The sequence below is a fragment of the Zootoca vivipara genome, chromosome 14 (assembly GCF_963506605.1).
Source record: "Zootoca vivipara chromosome 14, rZooViv1.1, whole genome shotgun sequence".
Classification (NCBI taxonomy): Eukaryota; Metazoa; Chordata; class Lepidosauria; order Squamata; family Lacertidae; genus Zootoca; species Zootoca vivipara.
The window spans coordinates 52,536,401-52,553,265 of NC_083289.1; the positions used below are offsets into that span (position 1 = coordinate 52,536,401).

General features: G+C 50.9%; 1 protein-coding gene across 2 annotated transcripts in view; it reads left to right on the top strand.

Moving 5' to 3' along the window:
- Nucleotides 1–7,608: 7,608 nt before the first annotated feature.
- FOXK1 (forkhead box K1) overlaps nucleotides 7,609–16,865 on the top strand; it is a 92,047-nt gene continuing 82,790 nt past the window's right edge. The window contains exon 1 of one of the 2 annotated variants that reach the window (XM_035130523.2): nucleotides 7,609–8,201. In XM_035130523.2, coding sequence (XP_034986414.2) covers nucleotides 7,804–8,201 — 398 coding nt within the window. In that variant the 5' untranslated portion in view covers nucleotides 7,609–7,803. The remainder of the gene's footprint in view (nucleotides 8,202–16,865) is intronic. The other variant, XM_035130522.2, reaches the window with a different exon arrangement.

Below are 16,865 nucleotides of genomic sequence, written 5' to 3' on the forward strand. Positions count from 1 at the left end.
ATGAACTTCACACAATATGTAGTTAAACTTCAGAACTCGCTTCCAAAGGAGGCGGTGATGGCCGACAACTTGGAGGGAGATGGTTATCGAAGGCTCCTGGCCACAATGGCTCTGCTCTGCTTCCCTGCTCAGAATCAGCAATGCCTCTGAATACCCAAGAAGGAAGAGTGGTCTTGTGTTCAAATCCTGCTTGCAGGTTCCCCATTGGAGCACCTGACAAGAACAGGATGCTGAACTAGGTGGGCCACGGGCCTGATCCAGAGGCCTCTCTTCTTAGCTTCTGGTGCTGGTTGGGGGCAGAGGAAGCTTGGGGGAAGGCCGTTTTAGGAATAAAAGCAGCGGCCTGCTCATGTTTGCCTCCACGCCTGCATGCTCTCACACGCTTCCATTTCCTCTCAACCCATTCTGCTCACAATTTCATGTCCTGACACTCACGGATGCGATTAGGTAAGCACAAACAAAGGCTTGCATGAGCAACACGAGAGCTTACGGTAAAAGGCAGGTAAGAAAGTCCGGAAAGAAATAAAAGGCATTCTATTGCACCATCACTCCCATGTGCCCAGGACTGCCTGTGACGAAACAGGCCTCGTTCTACACAGTCTGTGCGTTTGTCACAAGCTTCTGCTTTCAATATACCTGAAAAGCATCATATTCCCAACCTGGAGAGGACTAAGGAAGGCACTTGGGTAGATAAGTTTTGTGCACCTCTGCATGTGTTGCTGCATCCAGATACAAGCTTTGCGCACTAAGATGACAGAGCTTAACGGGCTGGGACAGCTCTTACCTCCTGCCAGGGCTCCTGTGTTTTTATGGCACAGCTTTTTGCAGTGAAATTGTTGAGAAGTGAGCGTCTCCTGTTTGTCTACCTTTTGTGCATATATTAAAGGCAATGTGAGTCCTGCCCAGGGAAAGATGCGGATGTTAGGCTGGGAGCACTGCCACGTTTTAATTTTCCCCTGGTGTGGCTCCCAGGCTGTCAGCTGATCAGCACAAATCCAGCACCCCAGAGGGCGAGCTGTGTCAAATGGGCTGCTGCAGGATACAAACCAACGAAGAGTCTCGTACCACCAACAAATGTGTTAGGGCAGAGCTCTCCCAACTTTTCATGCTGGTACCAAGTGGCGCTGTGGGTTAAACCACAGAGTCTAGGGCTTGCTGATCAGAAGGTCAGCGGTTCGAATCCCTGCAACGGGGTGAGCTCCCGTTACTCAGTCCCAGCTCCTGCCCAACTAGCAGTTCGAAAGCACATCAAAGTGCAAGTAGATAAATAGGGACCGCTCCGGCGGGAAGGTAAACAGCGTTTCTGTGCGCTGCTCTGGTTCGCCAGAAGCAGCTTTGTCATGCTGGCTGGCCACATGACCCGGAAGCTGTCTGCGGACAAACGCCGGCTCCCTCGGCCAATAACGCGAGATGAGTGCCGCAACCCCAGAGTCGGACACGGCTGGACCTGATGGTCAGGGGCCCCTTTACCTTTACCATGCAACGCAGTTTGGAAAGCTCTGGGTTATGGCATTGAGAAAGTGCCGTCTGCAAAAGTGCTTCCCATAACAAACGTGGCCCTTTGTTGCTTTTGTTCCAAATTCAGTTACAAGTTAAGCTTTGCCCAATAAAACAGGTGCAGTGGTAACTTTATTTCATAAATTTACAGAACTATGTAACAGATATGTAAATGGTTCTGTAGTCTTAATTATATTTTCTGGTCATGTTGTGATTGTTTTCCTTTACCTTTTAAAATGTTTTATGTATTTCTTTCTTTTTACTTTAACTCATTTTCTTGCAACATTTTAAAAAAATATTAAAATAACATAAAACAATACAAAAAAAACCAGTGTAAATTTCTACAGTGTCTTGCAAGAATAACATTCTTCACAAAGTATAGCCTTTCTAAAGATCTCAAAAAAAAAAACCACACACACACAATCCTGTTTTATGCAACCCCCGAGCCAAGGAGATAAGTAACTCTACAACCTTTAGAAGACATCTGAAGGCAGCCCTGTACAGAGAAGTTGTTTAATGTTTAATTATGTTTTTATATCTGTTGGAAGCCGCTCAGAATGGCTGGGAGCAACCCAGTCAGATGGGTGGGGTATAAATAATAAAATTGTTGTTGTTTTTGTTGTTGTCCCTCCATCATAAAAAATACAGCGTAAGCCCAGCCTTGCAACCAGATTCCCAGCTGTAGTTAGTGAGTCAAGATAAAAAGGTGGGGTTTTAAGATGCATTTGAAAATAGCCAAGATGAGACCTGCCTAATATCACCTGGGAGAGTATTCTGTAATTGTGGGGCCACCACCAAAAAAGCCTTGGCCCCTGCGATAGCCAGCCTCACCCGCTTGCTGGTGGGCATTGTGACAGATCAGATGTAGATTATAGATTAGATTCAATCCCCACAACCACATTGTGAGGCAGGGAATGGATGAGAACCAGTGCCCCAAGCTTGTTTGTTTAGCAGAGTAGCAGAACTTTGTTTGAATTCCAACAAGACCCAGGCAGCAGCAGAAAATGTCTTTCGTAAGATTCACTAAGGCATAAATCACACAATTTGTTGCTAGCTCCCTAGCAAGGCAAAACTCAGCTCATTTAGAGCACATCCAGTTTCCGGGAGTAAAAAGAATTGCACCACACGAATATTAATGCAAAAATGAAAGCGAGAACAGAATAGCAGGAGGAGAAAGAGAATAACGGGGCAGTTGCTATAGTCTGTCTCCGGAGCAAATGGCCTTGAAGTCTGGAGAAAGCACAAAAGGAAAACAAGAGCTATGCTCTCTCTGCCTTAGAGAGACCTGGTAACCTTTTGAACACTAGAATGTACCAGAATGTTTCTAGTGGCTTCTGTACTCAGCAAAACTTATTCCCTGACAGGTTCTGCAGCCTCAGGAGTGTTTGAAGTGACGTGAACCGCCCTGAGATCTTCGGATGAAGAGTGGTGTACAAATTTAATAAATAATGGAACAGTAACAACATAGCAATGAAAGTGAAATTTTTAGAAGGTTACAAACCTCCTGCCCCATTTTGCAGTTGGGGCAGGCCTGACATTTATTAGTTTCATCAAATATTTCTTAGCCACTCCTGACCAGCAGATTCCAGCGTGGCTTGTGTTCAAAAGTGCAAATTAAAAAAAATCACGCATTTTAAAAAACAATTTAAAACCAACAAGGAAGCATAGCAAAATAGAACAAGCCCCCCCCAAAAGATTTAAAAATAATTGTTGTTTAGTCGTTTCCGACGCTTCGTGACCCCCTGGATCATAGCACGCCAGGCACTCCTGTCTTCCACTGTCTCCCACAGTTTGGTCAAACTCATGTTCGTGGCTTCGAGAACACTGTCCGACCATCTCGTCCTCTGTCGTCCCCTTCTCCTTGTGCCCTCCATCTTTCCCAGCATCAGGGTCTTTTCCAGGGAGTCCTCTCTTCTCATGAGGTAGCCAAAGTATTGGAGCCTCAGCTTCAGGATCTGTCCTTCCAGTGAGCACTCAGGGCTGATTTCCTTAAGAATGGAGAGGTTTCATCTTCTTGCAGTCCATGGGACTCTCAAGAGTCTCCTCCAGCACCATAATTCAAAAGCATCAATTCTTCGGCGATCAGCCTTCTTTATGGTCCAGCTCTCACTTCCATACATCACTATTGGGAAAACCATAGCTTTAACTACACGGAAGGTGATGTCTCTGCTTTTTAAGATGCTGTCTAGGTTTGTCATTGCTTTTCTCCCAAGAAGCAGGCGTCTTTTAATTTCGTGTCACTGCTGTCACCATCTGCAGTGATCATGGAACCCAAGGAAGTAAAATCTCTCACTGCCTCCATTTCTTCCCCTTCGATTTGCCAGAAGGTGATGGGACCACCAATTATAAATAATAGAACATAGTTAAAAACCAACCAACCAACACTGACCAACCATCTAATTACTTTAAATGCCAGCTGGGCAATTCGGAAGATGGTACAATCTTGTGCCATGAAGCCTGTAAGGCCCGATGTGTTTGTCTTCCTTAGGGTTCCAGAGATTTGGGGAGCCACCACAGAAGAGGTTCCCTCCTTTCCAGAAGCCGAGCTTGCCACTAATAAAGAGAGCCGGCATAATGTAGCACTGAGTGCCTGCGAAAGAGCAGGGTTCAAATTCTCTGCTCAGCCATGAATCTCACTTGGAAGCCTCCCTCAGCCTAACCTACCTCACAGGGTTGTTGTGAGGACAAAGCAGGGGAGGAAGAAAACCATGTCCACCACCTTGAACTCCCGGGGGGGGGGGGAAGCTGGTGGACATTGTTGTAAATAGCATTTGCAACAGGCTTGAGAGAGAGGTCTCCACAAGGCCACTCCATGAATTTGTGGCAGACACAAGACCTGAGGTGTTTATAGTGTATGCTTTGCGAAACGGCCAGGGCGGGGAGCCGAACCTGATGACTGCCTACCTGCCAAACAACTCCAATCATTTCAATGGCACAGAATCTCCCCCTACAGTCACACACACACACACACACACACACACACACACACACACGATGCATGTTTTCCCAGAAGTAAGCAAAGCCTTTGTTGACTTTGTTCTCTCTACTGTTGTTATTTAAACCGAAAGCTCTTGGGGCAACAGCCTGCTTCTTTTTCCTTCTCATGTAGAAGTGTCGTGTTGCATATTGATGGCTGCCTTATTTTATATGCCAGCCCCATTTTAAATTCTCTTTTTTTTGTATTGGGCGAGTGTGGTTAAAATGCCTACCTTGAGCATACACTGGCATGGCTGTACTGATCCTAATTATTGACAGGTGGATAAGTTATTTGCTACGGCTTGCCCTGAGATAGATGACAAGGGGGCGGGATATAAATTACATAAAAAAATCTTTTAAAGGCATGTAAAGAAAAAACAGGGACCCAGGTGGCACTGTGGTTAAACCACTGAGCCTAGGGCTTGCTGACCAGAAGGTCGGCGGTTCGAATCCCTGTGACGGGGTGAGCTCCTGTTGCTTGGTCCCAGCTCCTGCCAACCTAGCAGTTCGAAAGCACGTCAAAATGCAAGTAGATAAATAGGAACCGCTACAGCGGGAAGGTAAACGGCGTTTCCATGTGCTGCTCTGGTTTGCCAGAAGCGGCTTTGTCATGCTGGCCACATGACCTGGAAGCTATACGCCGGCTCCCTCGGCCAATAATGTGAGATGAGCGCGCAACCCCAGAGTCGGTCACGACTGGACCTAATGGTCAGGGGTCCCTTTACCTTTACCTAAAGAAAAAACAGCAAGGGGGCACCCATCTGAAATTACACACCGAGTTGCAAATCCTAAACCCCCCCACACCCCTGATTTGGTTTCCCTGTCCCACTGAAAATATCTGGACTTACTTCTACATAAACATGTTTAGAATCAGGCTGCCCTTGTCTGAGGCTGCATTTGGGCAGACTAACCTTGCTTCTTAACATTGTTATTGAACTGCTATTGTATTTAGATTGTAATCTCCTTGGGGCAAAGCCCTTGTGTTTGTTGCTTATGTCATTCGAAGTCTGTGCACGTTGATATGTCGTACTGTTATACAAACAAACAACACAGCTCCACAAACTTACTCCTACAATACGCATTGTCAGAATTTTAGTCCTGAAAGCTGCCTCTGGGCATTTCAAGAGCCACACCCGCAGTGTGTATTCCTTCCTGCTGCTTCCCTGTCACTCCTGTGTCTTGCGAGGGGGTGTTCGCAGCTCCAAGTATATCAACCCCTTTGCAATTAGTCCCCAAGAAGTGAAAGGCACGCAGGATATGTGTGTGAGCTTCGTTTGCAAAATACCTGGGAACCATAGTTTATGAAGCGTGATGAGTTTTTGAGACCTCACAGAGCTACAAACCTTAAAGAGGGGGTTTAACGCTCAATCCCTCTTCCCAGGTAAGCGCTGCGAATGCTAGCTCTGCCAGGGGAATAGCAGACCCTCCAAGTGTCCCTATTTTCCAAGGATGCCCCTGATTTAGAGAAGCTGCCCCAGTTTCTGACCTGATCCTGGAACGTCCGACTTTCCCTTAGATGTCCCCATTTTCATTGGAGAAATGTCGGAGGGTATGGAAGAGGGGCGTCCTAACAACTCACGGCACCCTCTGCAAACTACAGTTCCCGGAGAAGCCATGATAGTTAAAAATGGCACCGTAGCTCTTAAAATGCATAGTGCAGCGGGGGAGGGGGCGTTGTCGTGTCAGGCTCTTGCCTCTTCCTCGTGACTGTAATCTCCGCGCCGCCTCTCTGCTCCAGGGGGCTGGATGGCTTCGCACCCGGGGCTCAGAGCTGCTCGTCTTCCGCGGCCGCAACCCTCCCTTGCAAGAGCGTTGTGCAGTACCGCCCTCGCCTTGTTCCCCCACCCCATTGCCTTTTGAAATAAAAAAAACCCAACAGCTGCCTGAAATGGAGCGCGAAGGGCGAGCACGTGCTCTACACCCTCCCCCCAAAAAACCCCTTGCTCAAGCGCCTTCTTCGCTCCCATGCAAACCCGTTTCTCACGCGCCGACACGCCCCGTCTCCTAACGTTGCACGAGCACCCACGCACTTTTTATTTTTATTTTTTGCACGGCTCCTCCCCGGCCGAGAGACTTAACTGCAAAGGGAGAAGGGGGGGGGGGAGAGACGCACACGTTTGCGCGCGCACTTTTGTTTTTGTTTGCTTTCCGTGCCACGCGGTTCGCGGCGCTGCCCCGTCCGGTTTCCGCCCTTTGCGCGAGGGCGCGTGTGCGCCTCTCCTCCCATGTCGCCGTCCCTTTGCAGAGGGGAAGGAAGGAAGCAGAAGGGAGAGCGTGGCGCGGGGAAGGAGGCGCTCTGCGAAACGGGCACTGGCACCCCAACGTGGCAACCCTTTCCCCTTGCAAAATCACCCACAACTGGGGGCATTAAGCGAGCGCCCCGGTGTGTTTTCACCTGCGTCGCCACGCCTTTGGGAAAGTAATAATAATAATTTATTATTTATACCCCGCCCATCTGGCCGGGTTCCCCCAGCCACTCTGGGCGGCTTCCAACAAAACATTTAAATACAGAAATCCATCAAACATTAAAAGCTTCCCTAAACAGGGCTGCCTTAAGATGCCGCGGGCGAAAAAGGGAGGAATAACAGCGGGGAGGCACCCTGCGAAAAGGGCACCTTCACCACAACCCTGTAAACACCCCCCCCCCGCAAATGCAGGAGCATGACAGCGAGCACCTCCGAGTGCGTCGCCCTGCCTTTGGATCGGGGCGCTGGAAGAAATCGACGACACATCCACGCCAACCCTTGCGCGCCCCTTTGGCTCGGCGGCTGCTCCCCCACGTACCCACCCAAGGGCACAGAGCGAGCGCCTGTGTCCCTCCCCCTCTCCCCCCGCGTTGCCTTGGGGTCGGGAGAGGAAGACGACTTGTGGGGCAGAGACAGACCAAGCACAAAGCGGTCCTTGCACCCCGAAGCCTTGCACCCCCGTTCCCACCGCTGGCACCGGAGCGTGCGCCTTTGCGCGCGCTGCCCTGCCTTTGGGGAGCGCACGCACCCGAACCTGTGCGCCCCCCCATTATTTTTGCAGCTCCCCCACCCCAGGGCGCTGCGTGTGGGTGTGTTTGCACCCCGTTCGTTGCCCTGTCTTTGGAGGAGGAGGAGGAGGCAGTCAGGGAGGGAGGGGATTGCGGAGGAGAGAGGCGCCCCGGACCCCGTGCGCCCTGTCTCCCGACCGCGGCCTGCGAGCGCGCCGCCTGGGCAGCCCGGGCCTCTCCCCGCCTCCCCGCCCGCGGCCCCGCCCCGGAGGCCGGCGGTGCGTAGTCGGCGGCCTCCCCTGCCTGCCTGCCGGCCTGCCTGCCTGCCTTCTTCGGCCACCGCCGCCGCCGCGAAGATGGCTGCAGCCGCGGGCGAGGACGGGCCCGGCGCGAGGGCCTTGCTGGCGCTGCAGCGCGCCGCGCCCTCGCCGCCGCCGCTGCCTCCCGGGGCGGCCGCCTCCTCGCCTCCCCAGGGCCCGGCGCCGGCCCAGATCCCGCCCGCGCTGCCCCTGGCGCGCCTGCAGGGCCGCGACGTGGAGTTCGTGATGCGCCAGGCGACGGTGACCATCGGGCGCAACTCTTCGCAGGGCGCCGTGGACGTGAACATGGGCCGCTCCAGCTTCATCTCGCGCCGCCACCTCGAGCTCGCCTTCCGCGCGCCCCACTTCTACCTGCGCTGCCTGGGCAAGAACGGCGTCTTCGTCGACGGCGCCTTCCAGAGGAGGGGAGGCCCGGCCCTGCAGCTGCCCCCGCAGTGAGTCGTGGGGACGGGAGACACGCGGGCAGGCCGCTGCGCCGTGGGGATCGGGGAAGGGAGACACGCGGGCAGGCTGGCGTGGGGGCATTTGGGGTTGCAAGACTGGCGTGCAAGCTGGGGGTGGGTGGGGGTTAGGGAGACACGCCGGCAAGTTGGGTCTTGAGAATGGAGCTTAAGGAGACGCGGGTGCAGACGGGGTCGTGGGGATCTGGGTTACGGAAGCAAATGCATACGCTGGCGCTGGGTCGTGGGGAAGGGGGTTAGGGAGAGGTGTATAAGCTGGGTTGCGGGGATGGGTGCGTGCAGGCAGACACACACGTGTATAGGCTGGGTTGTGGGGATGGGGGCATGGAAAACCCACGGATGAGGTGATTGCGTGGGGTGTTGGGAATCTGTGGTAGTGGGGTGTTAACCCACAAAGGGGTGCCAGTCCTGAGGGGAGACACCCCCACCCACCCCCAACAAAAACACCATATATACCTAGGCAAGGAAAACTGCGCATGCGCATGAACAGGTCCTGGGAAGAGAGTTTGTGGGAAGGGGATCCCCCTGAGGGTGTGTGGGGGGGAGCTTATGCGCAAAGGGGGTGCCAGGCCTGAGGGGGAGACCCACAGGCATCCCTTGTGTCTGTTGGCTGGGAAAACCCACGTGTGGGCTAAGGGGTCTTCAGAAAGAGAGTTGAGGGAAGAGGACTGGACACTTATGTGAGCGGGTTCATGTGTACTGTGTATTAATAAATGGGTTTTGGAAACCCACCGGGGTGCGTGGGGCACCCATCATGGTCGGGGGGGGGGGAAGACTCCTGACTACCTTTCGGGGGGGGGGGAGAGAAGGAAGCCGAGCCCCACATTGAAAGTACCGTACATAACAATAATAAAATTATTATTATTATTACAAGTTTGCATGTGTCAGTCTTAACAGGTCTTCAGAAAGGGATTCCCAGCCTGAAAGTAATCTTGCGGGTGGGTGTGAGTATTCTTATTTTTAAAAATATTTACAGGCTGCCTTGCTGCACCAAGTCTGCACAAGGTGGCCAATGAAGGAGAAGCATTAAAAAAAAGAAAAGAAATTACATTAAAATATAATTCAGCTGCTGTGTGCGTCTTTGGCAAGGAGCGCTCGCCTGTGGTTTAATCGGTCTTGTGAAGGGGGCGAGGAAAACGAGGAAGGAAACTTTCGCACGTGGGTTTGGGTGTTAAGAAAAGGGTGTTCGCCTGGGGGGGGGGAAACCCCTCTGTGGGAGTGAAAATGCACGCCTACTGTCAGGTGGAGCCACACATGGGTTCTACGGGTCTTGGGAATGGGGGACGGGGACGGAAGGGCATCCCCCAAGTTGGGGGGGAAATCACATACATGTAGGTGGTCAGACAGGCCTTCTGTGTAGTCCCCCCCCCAAAAAAAAGTAATCTCATTAATGGTAAGCAGCCTTGGAATAATTTGTATCCTGACAGGCAGGATGTAAATAATGGCAAATCAAGAAAGGGGCTGCTACCCTTATGAAAATCTGCGGACTTTCAAAAGCGGGATTTGGGGGTCTTGGGAAAGGGGGACCTACTTGGAGGGGGAAGCCCTGGAGGGGGGTCGACATAGGAGGGAAGGTGGGTTTGCGAGCCGTGGTCAAGGGGAGCCCCCTCTAGGGTGGGTTTGGCAGGTCTTGAGATGCCCCTTCTGAAGGGAAACCCCCGAACTATTTCTGCGTTTGTGTGTATTTTGGCATGGAGAACCTGCTCTAAAGGAAAGATGTTGGGAGGGTTCTTGGAAAACTGTGGGGGGGGGCAGATGAGAGTCGAGTGCGGGTTTCTGCCTTGGAAAGGGGGAGCCCCATATGTGGTTTAAGGTGTGGAGGGAAGACCTTACGGGTTTGGGGAGCGAAAGAGGATCTTTCTTTGAGAAGGGGGAACCCAGGTACAAAGGGTGTCTCCTTTCGAGCAGGGGGGGGGAAGACGGCCGCGGGACAGAGGGGGAGAATGTTGGGGGCAGGATCCCCCATCCTAGGAATGAGTTGGTGAGCAAAACTTGGAGCGTTCTTGTTTCGGGCTCATTTCTCCTTGCAGTCATCTGATAATTAACAGAATACAAGTAGGTCCCGGACCTGAATTGTGCCCACTGAGAAATGGGTTTCCTTGCGCCCCCTTGGATGGGTAAGTAGGGTCTGCGAACAGCACTAAGTTGGCGATGGGATGGAGGCCTGCCTGTCTGCATGGAAACCCGGCTCTCTGCAGTTGCTCCGTGGTGGAGGAAATGGACTCTGCACATGCCTCAGAGCCCTCTTGTCTTGCTGCATGCTCTGGGACTGAGTTTGAGCAGGTTCTGAGGCGGGGTGTTGGTTGAGACAAATAGGAAATAATCTGGGCTGGCGATGGTCTGTCAGCAGTAAAAAGAAAAATGATTACGAGTGGATAAATACAGAGTACAGGAAAAGCGTTGGAAGATGGCTCTCGGGGGGTGGGGTGGGGTGGAATCATCCCTATTGATCTCTGAATCTACCCTGTTTGTTCTCTTATCAATTTCTTTTCTTTTGAAATTGCTCAGGGGCTCCAGCAAACTTGCTAGGCCCAGCTCCCTAATCTTAAAGGTGATTCCTCCTGGGATGGCGTGAGAGAGATAGAGACACAGCCAGCCTCCTCCGGCTGGCGTGGGAGCAGGCAGGACGCCCCGGGGTCAAATTGGGGATTTTGAGGAGGCAGATACTGGGGCAGGTGTCCGTTGAGCTCCCTCTCTGAGCAAGGCCCTGTGTGGAAATGGGGTTCTCCTCAAAGAGAAAGTTATTTTCATTTGAAACGCATCGGTTAAAGCTGAAGTTTGGCACAGACGTTTATTTCGGTGCCCTTAACTCTTTGTCGGAGTTTTACGGTCTACGCAGCTCATGAGGGCTGTGAAGCTCCATCTTGAATTGCGACGCCCTTGCATCTCTGACCGTTTCTGCAGTTGAGAGATGAGTTGCAGTGATGGCCAAACTTGGCCCTCCAGCGGTTTTGGGACTACAATTCCCATCATCCCTGACCACTGGTCCTGTTAGCTAGGGGTGATGGGAGTTGTAGTCCCAAAACCGCTGGAGGGCCAAGTTTGCCCATCCCTGATTAGAGGGACCCAAACTTATCTGCAGTAAATTTCAGCGCTAACAGAAGAATTTCAAACAATCCCACAAAAAGAGTTGTTTTGTGCTGGGAGATGATGAGACTTCTTTTCCAAGACCTGCTCCAGACAATCTGTAGCAAACGCAATGGTTGCATTCGCATGTAACTGTAAACCATGGTTAACATTGCACGGACGAGCTACAGGAAGGGCAAGCGAAATGTTGGGCGTGTGCATTTCCTGTCCTCCCAAACTGACTGGCATGATGGGCTACCGAGGTTAGTGCCATTTGCAGAGAATATGGTATCCTATCAATTCTGGCTGACGACCAACTCCGCTGAGTTTAAAACGTGCCAATTTCAAACCAGGGGGTTATGAAACTGGCTTGTTTAACCGACTAGCATTCAAGATGGGATTCAGCCGGCATTCTTTGAAAGCGAAACTAATCTCCCCACAAGCCATCCCAGCTGCATGCTTAGGAGGAGAGGGGAAGGCGGCTGCCCAGTGTTTGCTCAGCGCACCGTTTCCATGCTCTATAAACCATGGCTTGCAAATGCAGCCGAGACATTTGGGGCTAAGAAACGAGAAGGACCTGGAGGAAAGTTGAAGTAGGAAAAGAATGCCTTGGGGAGCAGGCAGTTGTTTCTCAGACTGAAGAGCACAGTTGGTTAGCGCTGCTTAAACCGTCAATGACAATACTCCCAAGTCGGGCCGGGTTTCTCTGCGCCATTAGGAGGGGGGGAGAGAGAGATTCCTGAGGGATATTGGCTTTCTGGGGGGCAAGGAGAAGATTCCACTGATGGAAAAAGCAGAGCAACAGCTGTGGGCCTGTCCCAGGGGCAAACTTTGCCAAAGGAGATGGGAAGCACCTTGGTTCGCAAAGAACGGACGAGTTATGCGCGTGAACAGGTGCCTCTCTCTCGGATCCTGCCGAGATAAAGCAGACTTCATTTGTACAAAATCGCAGTCCCTTGTTGGTCGGTTGGTTTTCCAGTAGGGTACCCAAATCATGGCCTAGGAACCCCACCTGCTCCTGCAAGAGCTGGGAAAAGGCTTTGGGTGGAGGTTGGGGGGTTAGAGGAGGAGAAGCCTGCTTCTTCATTCGCTGCAGCAAGATGATCTGGGAACCCGGTTGATTGGAATCCTCCGCTAGTGACTGGGGTGCAAGCAGGTTCCTTCTCGTCTTCTTCCTGCGCAGCCATGATATGCTCTTGGACTGCGCTGCGCATCAGTGTCTCGTTCCACCCCAACAAGGCAAGCACATTGCAGTGGTTTCCAGACTATAGGCCAGGAAACCCCTGGAGTTCCTTGAAAGCAGGGGGCTCCCACGTGGCGGTGGATTGTGGCCTTCGCCTGCTCCTCCCTGTACGTTCTTTCGTAGTGTCGACATGATGTCTTTCTCATCAAAATGCCACCCTGTTTCCCCTCACACACACACACCCCCTCGCCCCATTCAACCTACGTTTACCATTTCTCCATGCATGCTTTAAAAAACTTACTGGACTTTTTTTTTTTTTGCAGTAATCGTAAAATCTGGATTAAATGGGGAAATTATATTGCGTTGTGTTTTGAGGACGTGGTGTGGGCACTGTAGAATCTTAGACTTTCAGAAGGGACCCCAAGAATCACCAGTGCAGGAATCGCAGCTACGTTGTGCGCCCCGGTTCATTCAGGACAGTGACAAGACCCACAGTGTTCGGCACGTGCTTCCTTTGACCCCAGCGTGTGCCCAGGGACTTGTCCCAGAATCTTTCACCTTGTCTGTGTTTGCTACTGTTGTGGATCGGAGGACAAGCACCGATTCTGTTGTTTGATGCAGAAAAGGGATCCTTGACAGAACAGAGGGTTGTGGTTATTTTTTTTATTTTTTAAGAAAACCATCTGTCAAGATGCCACTTCTTAACAGCCCCCCCCCCCATGCACAACATTGCTTAGATGTGCCATTGTTATAAGGTGCCTTAAAACTTGACATTCTCCATTCTGGGGGGTGGGTGGATAATGCAATTTCTCTTCTTCCCCGCAGACCCAAGGGCACAACTCTTGCTCACCAGCCTTGTATCTAGCAGATCCTTCTTCTTCTTCTTTTTAATAAGTTGCTTTTTCTGCCGGCTGTTTTCTTGTGTTTAGTAATTTCGTTATAAATCCCAAGCCGCTTGCTTCCTCTGAGGCATTTGGGCTTTGAAATGTTTTCCTTTTTCGGAGGCGATACCCTTGGACTATGTCAGTATAATTAATTTCTCCTTGTAAAACAAGCTGCTTTCTCTTTTCTTTCCCCTTCGATTCCTTTTCCCGGGGAGCCGGGGGCATCCTTGTGCTTTCCCCAAAAGCCCTTGCGCCTTCGGTGCCTTGTTATTTCGTTTACCGAATTGCAATTGTCGTTGCCAAATGAAAGGAGAGCGAATAGAGACAGCCTCTCACTTGTGGTTGGGTTTTTTTGGGGGGGGGGTTGGGGGCGAGAGAGAGATCCTTTCTCCTTCCAAGCGCTTAAAGGGGAGGAGGTTTTATGCACACTGGCTTGCATGCTGCAGGGAACCCTGAACAATAAAATGTCTTCTCGGCCACTGTTTATGATCAGAGTAAATAAACTGCACGCCCCTCCCTTTCTGAGTTGTAAAACAGATGATGCAACTCTCTCTCCCCCCCCCCTTACTTTTTTCCTGAATGGAATTTGCCCTCTAGTTCCTGCGAAGTAAACAGTTCCAGTTTTTCCTGTGTTCTTTAGGGCATACAAGCATTTAGGCCTCGACTGCAGAAATGTTTCTTGGCGGCCTCTCGGTTCTCTCAGCTGCAGATGGTGCACGAAATGAAGTGTTCTCGCCTCTTACTTGCAAGGAGCCCGGGTGATGCTGGCAGAGTAAATTTGTACGTACCTGTTGCATCCAACACTGGAAGGAAGGGGGGGAAGCAGCATGGGAATTCAACTCCCGTCACTTTTTAGGTTCGTTATGTGCCTTCCTGTGTGTGTGGCATTTGTTTTCAGATGCCACTCAACGCCTTCAAGGATTTTTGCCAGGAGAGGGAGGAGGGAAAGCCCTTCTCGTAAGCTTCCCAGGGGGATCTGGTTGGTCCCAGTGGGACGCAGGATGCCTTCCTGAGTGAGTTCAGGACCTGATCCTGCAAGCCTCTTCCTGTGCTTCCGAACGCCGTTGCTCGCTCATCAAGCGGTACAACCAACTGTTAATGTGCCTTATGAGTAGTTGTAGTAGCATTTATTAAATTTGTATACCTGCCTTCTTTGGCATCAATTCTTTGGCGAAGAATTGATGCTTTTGAATTATGGTGCTGGAGGAGACTCTTGAGAGTCCCATGGACTGCAAGAAGATCAAACCTATCCATTCTGAAGGAAATCAGCCCTGAGTGCTCACTGGAAGGACAGATCCTGAAGCTGAGGCTCCAAGACTTTGGCCACCTCATGAGAAGAGAAGACTCCCTGGAAAAGACCCTGATGTTGGGAAAGATGGAGGGCACTAGGAGAAGGGGACGACAGAGGACGAGATGGTTGGACAGTGTTCTCGAAGCTACGAACATGAGTTTGACCAAACTGTGGGAGGCAGTGCAAGACAGGAGTGCCTGGCGTGCTCTGGTCCATGGGGTCACGAAGAGTCGGACACGACTAAACGACTAAACAACAACAACCTGCCTTCATCTGCAGAGGGGGGTTCACAACATAAAAATACAATAGGAAAACACAAAAGACATGATAAAAGCAACAACGACAACAAACCAATAGCTCACCCTCCCACAAACACATTTAAAAGGGTATACAATGTTGATCAGCCAAAGGCTTGGTTGAAAAGGAATATTTTTGCCTGGCCCCTAAAGGTGTCTAATGAAGACGCCAGGTGAGCCTCCCTAGAGAGAGCATTCTGCAAGTGGGGAGCCACTGCAGAAAAGGCCCTGTTCTTGTGTTGCCACCCTCCCAACCTCTCACGGAAGAGGCACACAAGGAAGGGCCTCAGAAGATTAGTGCAGAGTTGGGGGCGGTTTATATCAGGCATAGGCAAACTCGGGCCCTCCAGATGTTTTGGGACTACAATTCCCATCATCCCTGACCACTGGTCCTGTTAGCTAAGGATGATGGGAATTGTAGTCCCCAACATCTGGAGGGCCCGAGTTTGCCTATGCCTGGTTTATATGGAGAGAGACGGTCCCAGAGGTATCGCGTTACTGAGTCACTTTGAATTGGGTCCGAAAATGAATTGGTGGCCAGTGCAAACAGGTGCCATATGTTCAAACTGTCTTGTCCTGATGAGCAACTGGCTGCCAAATTCTGCGGCAGCGGAAGTTTCCGAACCGACTCCAGAGGCAGCCCCAGACAGAACGCATTGCAGTAATTTAACCTAGAGGTGAGCAGAGCAGAGAAGTTAGGCTATCCCTGTCTAGCCACATCTCGGCCACCAGCCAAAGTGATGGAAGACACTCTGCGCCACCGAGGCCACCTGAAAACACAGAGCATTATGTACAATTTACAATTCACTGCACCTCTGTGACATAAGCGCTGCTTCTTTTGCACGGCTTGGGAGTCGGAACAGAGAGAGGTAGGCAAAGACTATATTGCTGCATAGCAGCCGGTGCCGTCTTTCCATTTGCAAGGGCTGCCGTTCCGGAGGGATTTGAACCCAAATCGGGCAATTTTATCTCCATGGATGATGCTTGTTTTGTACTGGCATCCGCGGGCTGTGTCTCCCTGAGAATATTTGGCCCAGTTTGCAAACTGGCAAGTTACATACTTCTGGCACAATCTTAATTCCTCCAGCTAAAAATTGAATATGAAAATATTTAATATCGTTTAGGGGAAGAGCTTGTAGCTCAGTGGCAGAGCATCTCCCTTGCAAGCAGAAGGCTGCCTGAAATCCCAGAGGGCAGCTGCCACCCAGTGTAGACAGTACTGAGCTACGTGGAACAATAGTCTGCTTCAGTATATGGCAGCTTCCCATGTTTCAATCCCCAAACCCTACGCTTTTATTGCTATTGGAAATACGTCCTGAATTGTATGCACACTTGTGAGATGTTGCAACCTGGCCATTTCTGTTTCAAATAATTCAGAGTCCGTGGCAGTACAGTGGTACCTTGGTTTGCAACCATAATCCGTTCCAGAGGTCCGTTTGTAAACTAGAACAGGTTGTAACCCAAGGTGCGCTTTCGCCAATGGGACCTCAAAAAAAAAATGTTCGTAATCCGCCCCCCTCCCAAAAAATGGGTCGTAATCCAAAAAAAGTTTGCAAACCAGGACACGCACTTCCGGATTTGACGTGTTTGTAATCCAAAACGTATGCAAACCAGACTTTGTAAACCAAGGTACCACTGTTTGAGAATTGCTGCACAAGCCTGAATTATTTGCACACACAAAAAGTCTGCAAAGCTTTAGGAAATGTGCCTCGTATGTCCCTCTCCTCTGCCTTCTAACGTTTAAAGTTTACATTGGCTCCATTAGGAGAATGCCATTCTTTTGGGGGCTTCCCTCTTGGAAAGTGTTGTTCCTCTGGATACAGGAGAGTTTTTATAGCTTGCTGGAAACTTCGCAGGGTCTCCTGTCTTGCTTCCACGAGGGTTTACGCTCTGCTTCAGACAGAATGTCGCCGGCAC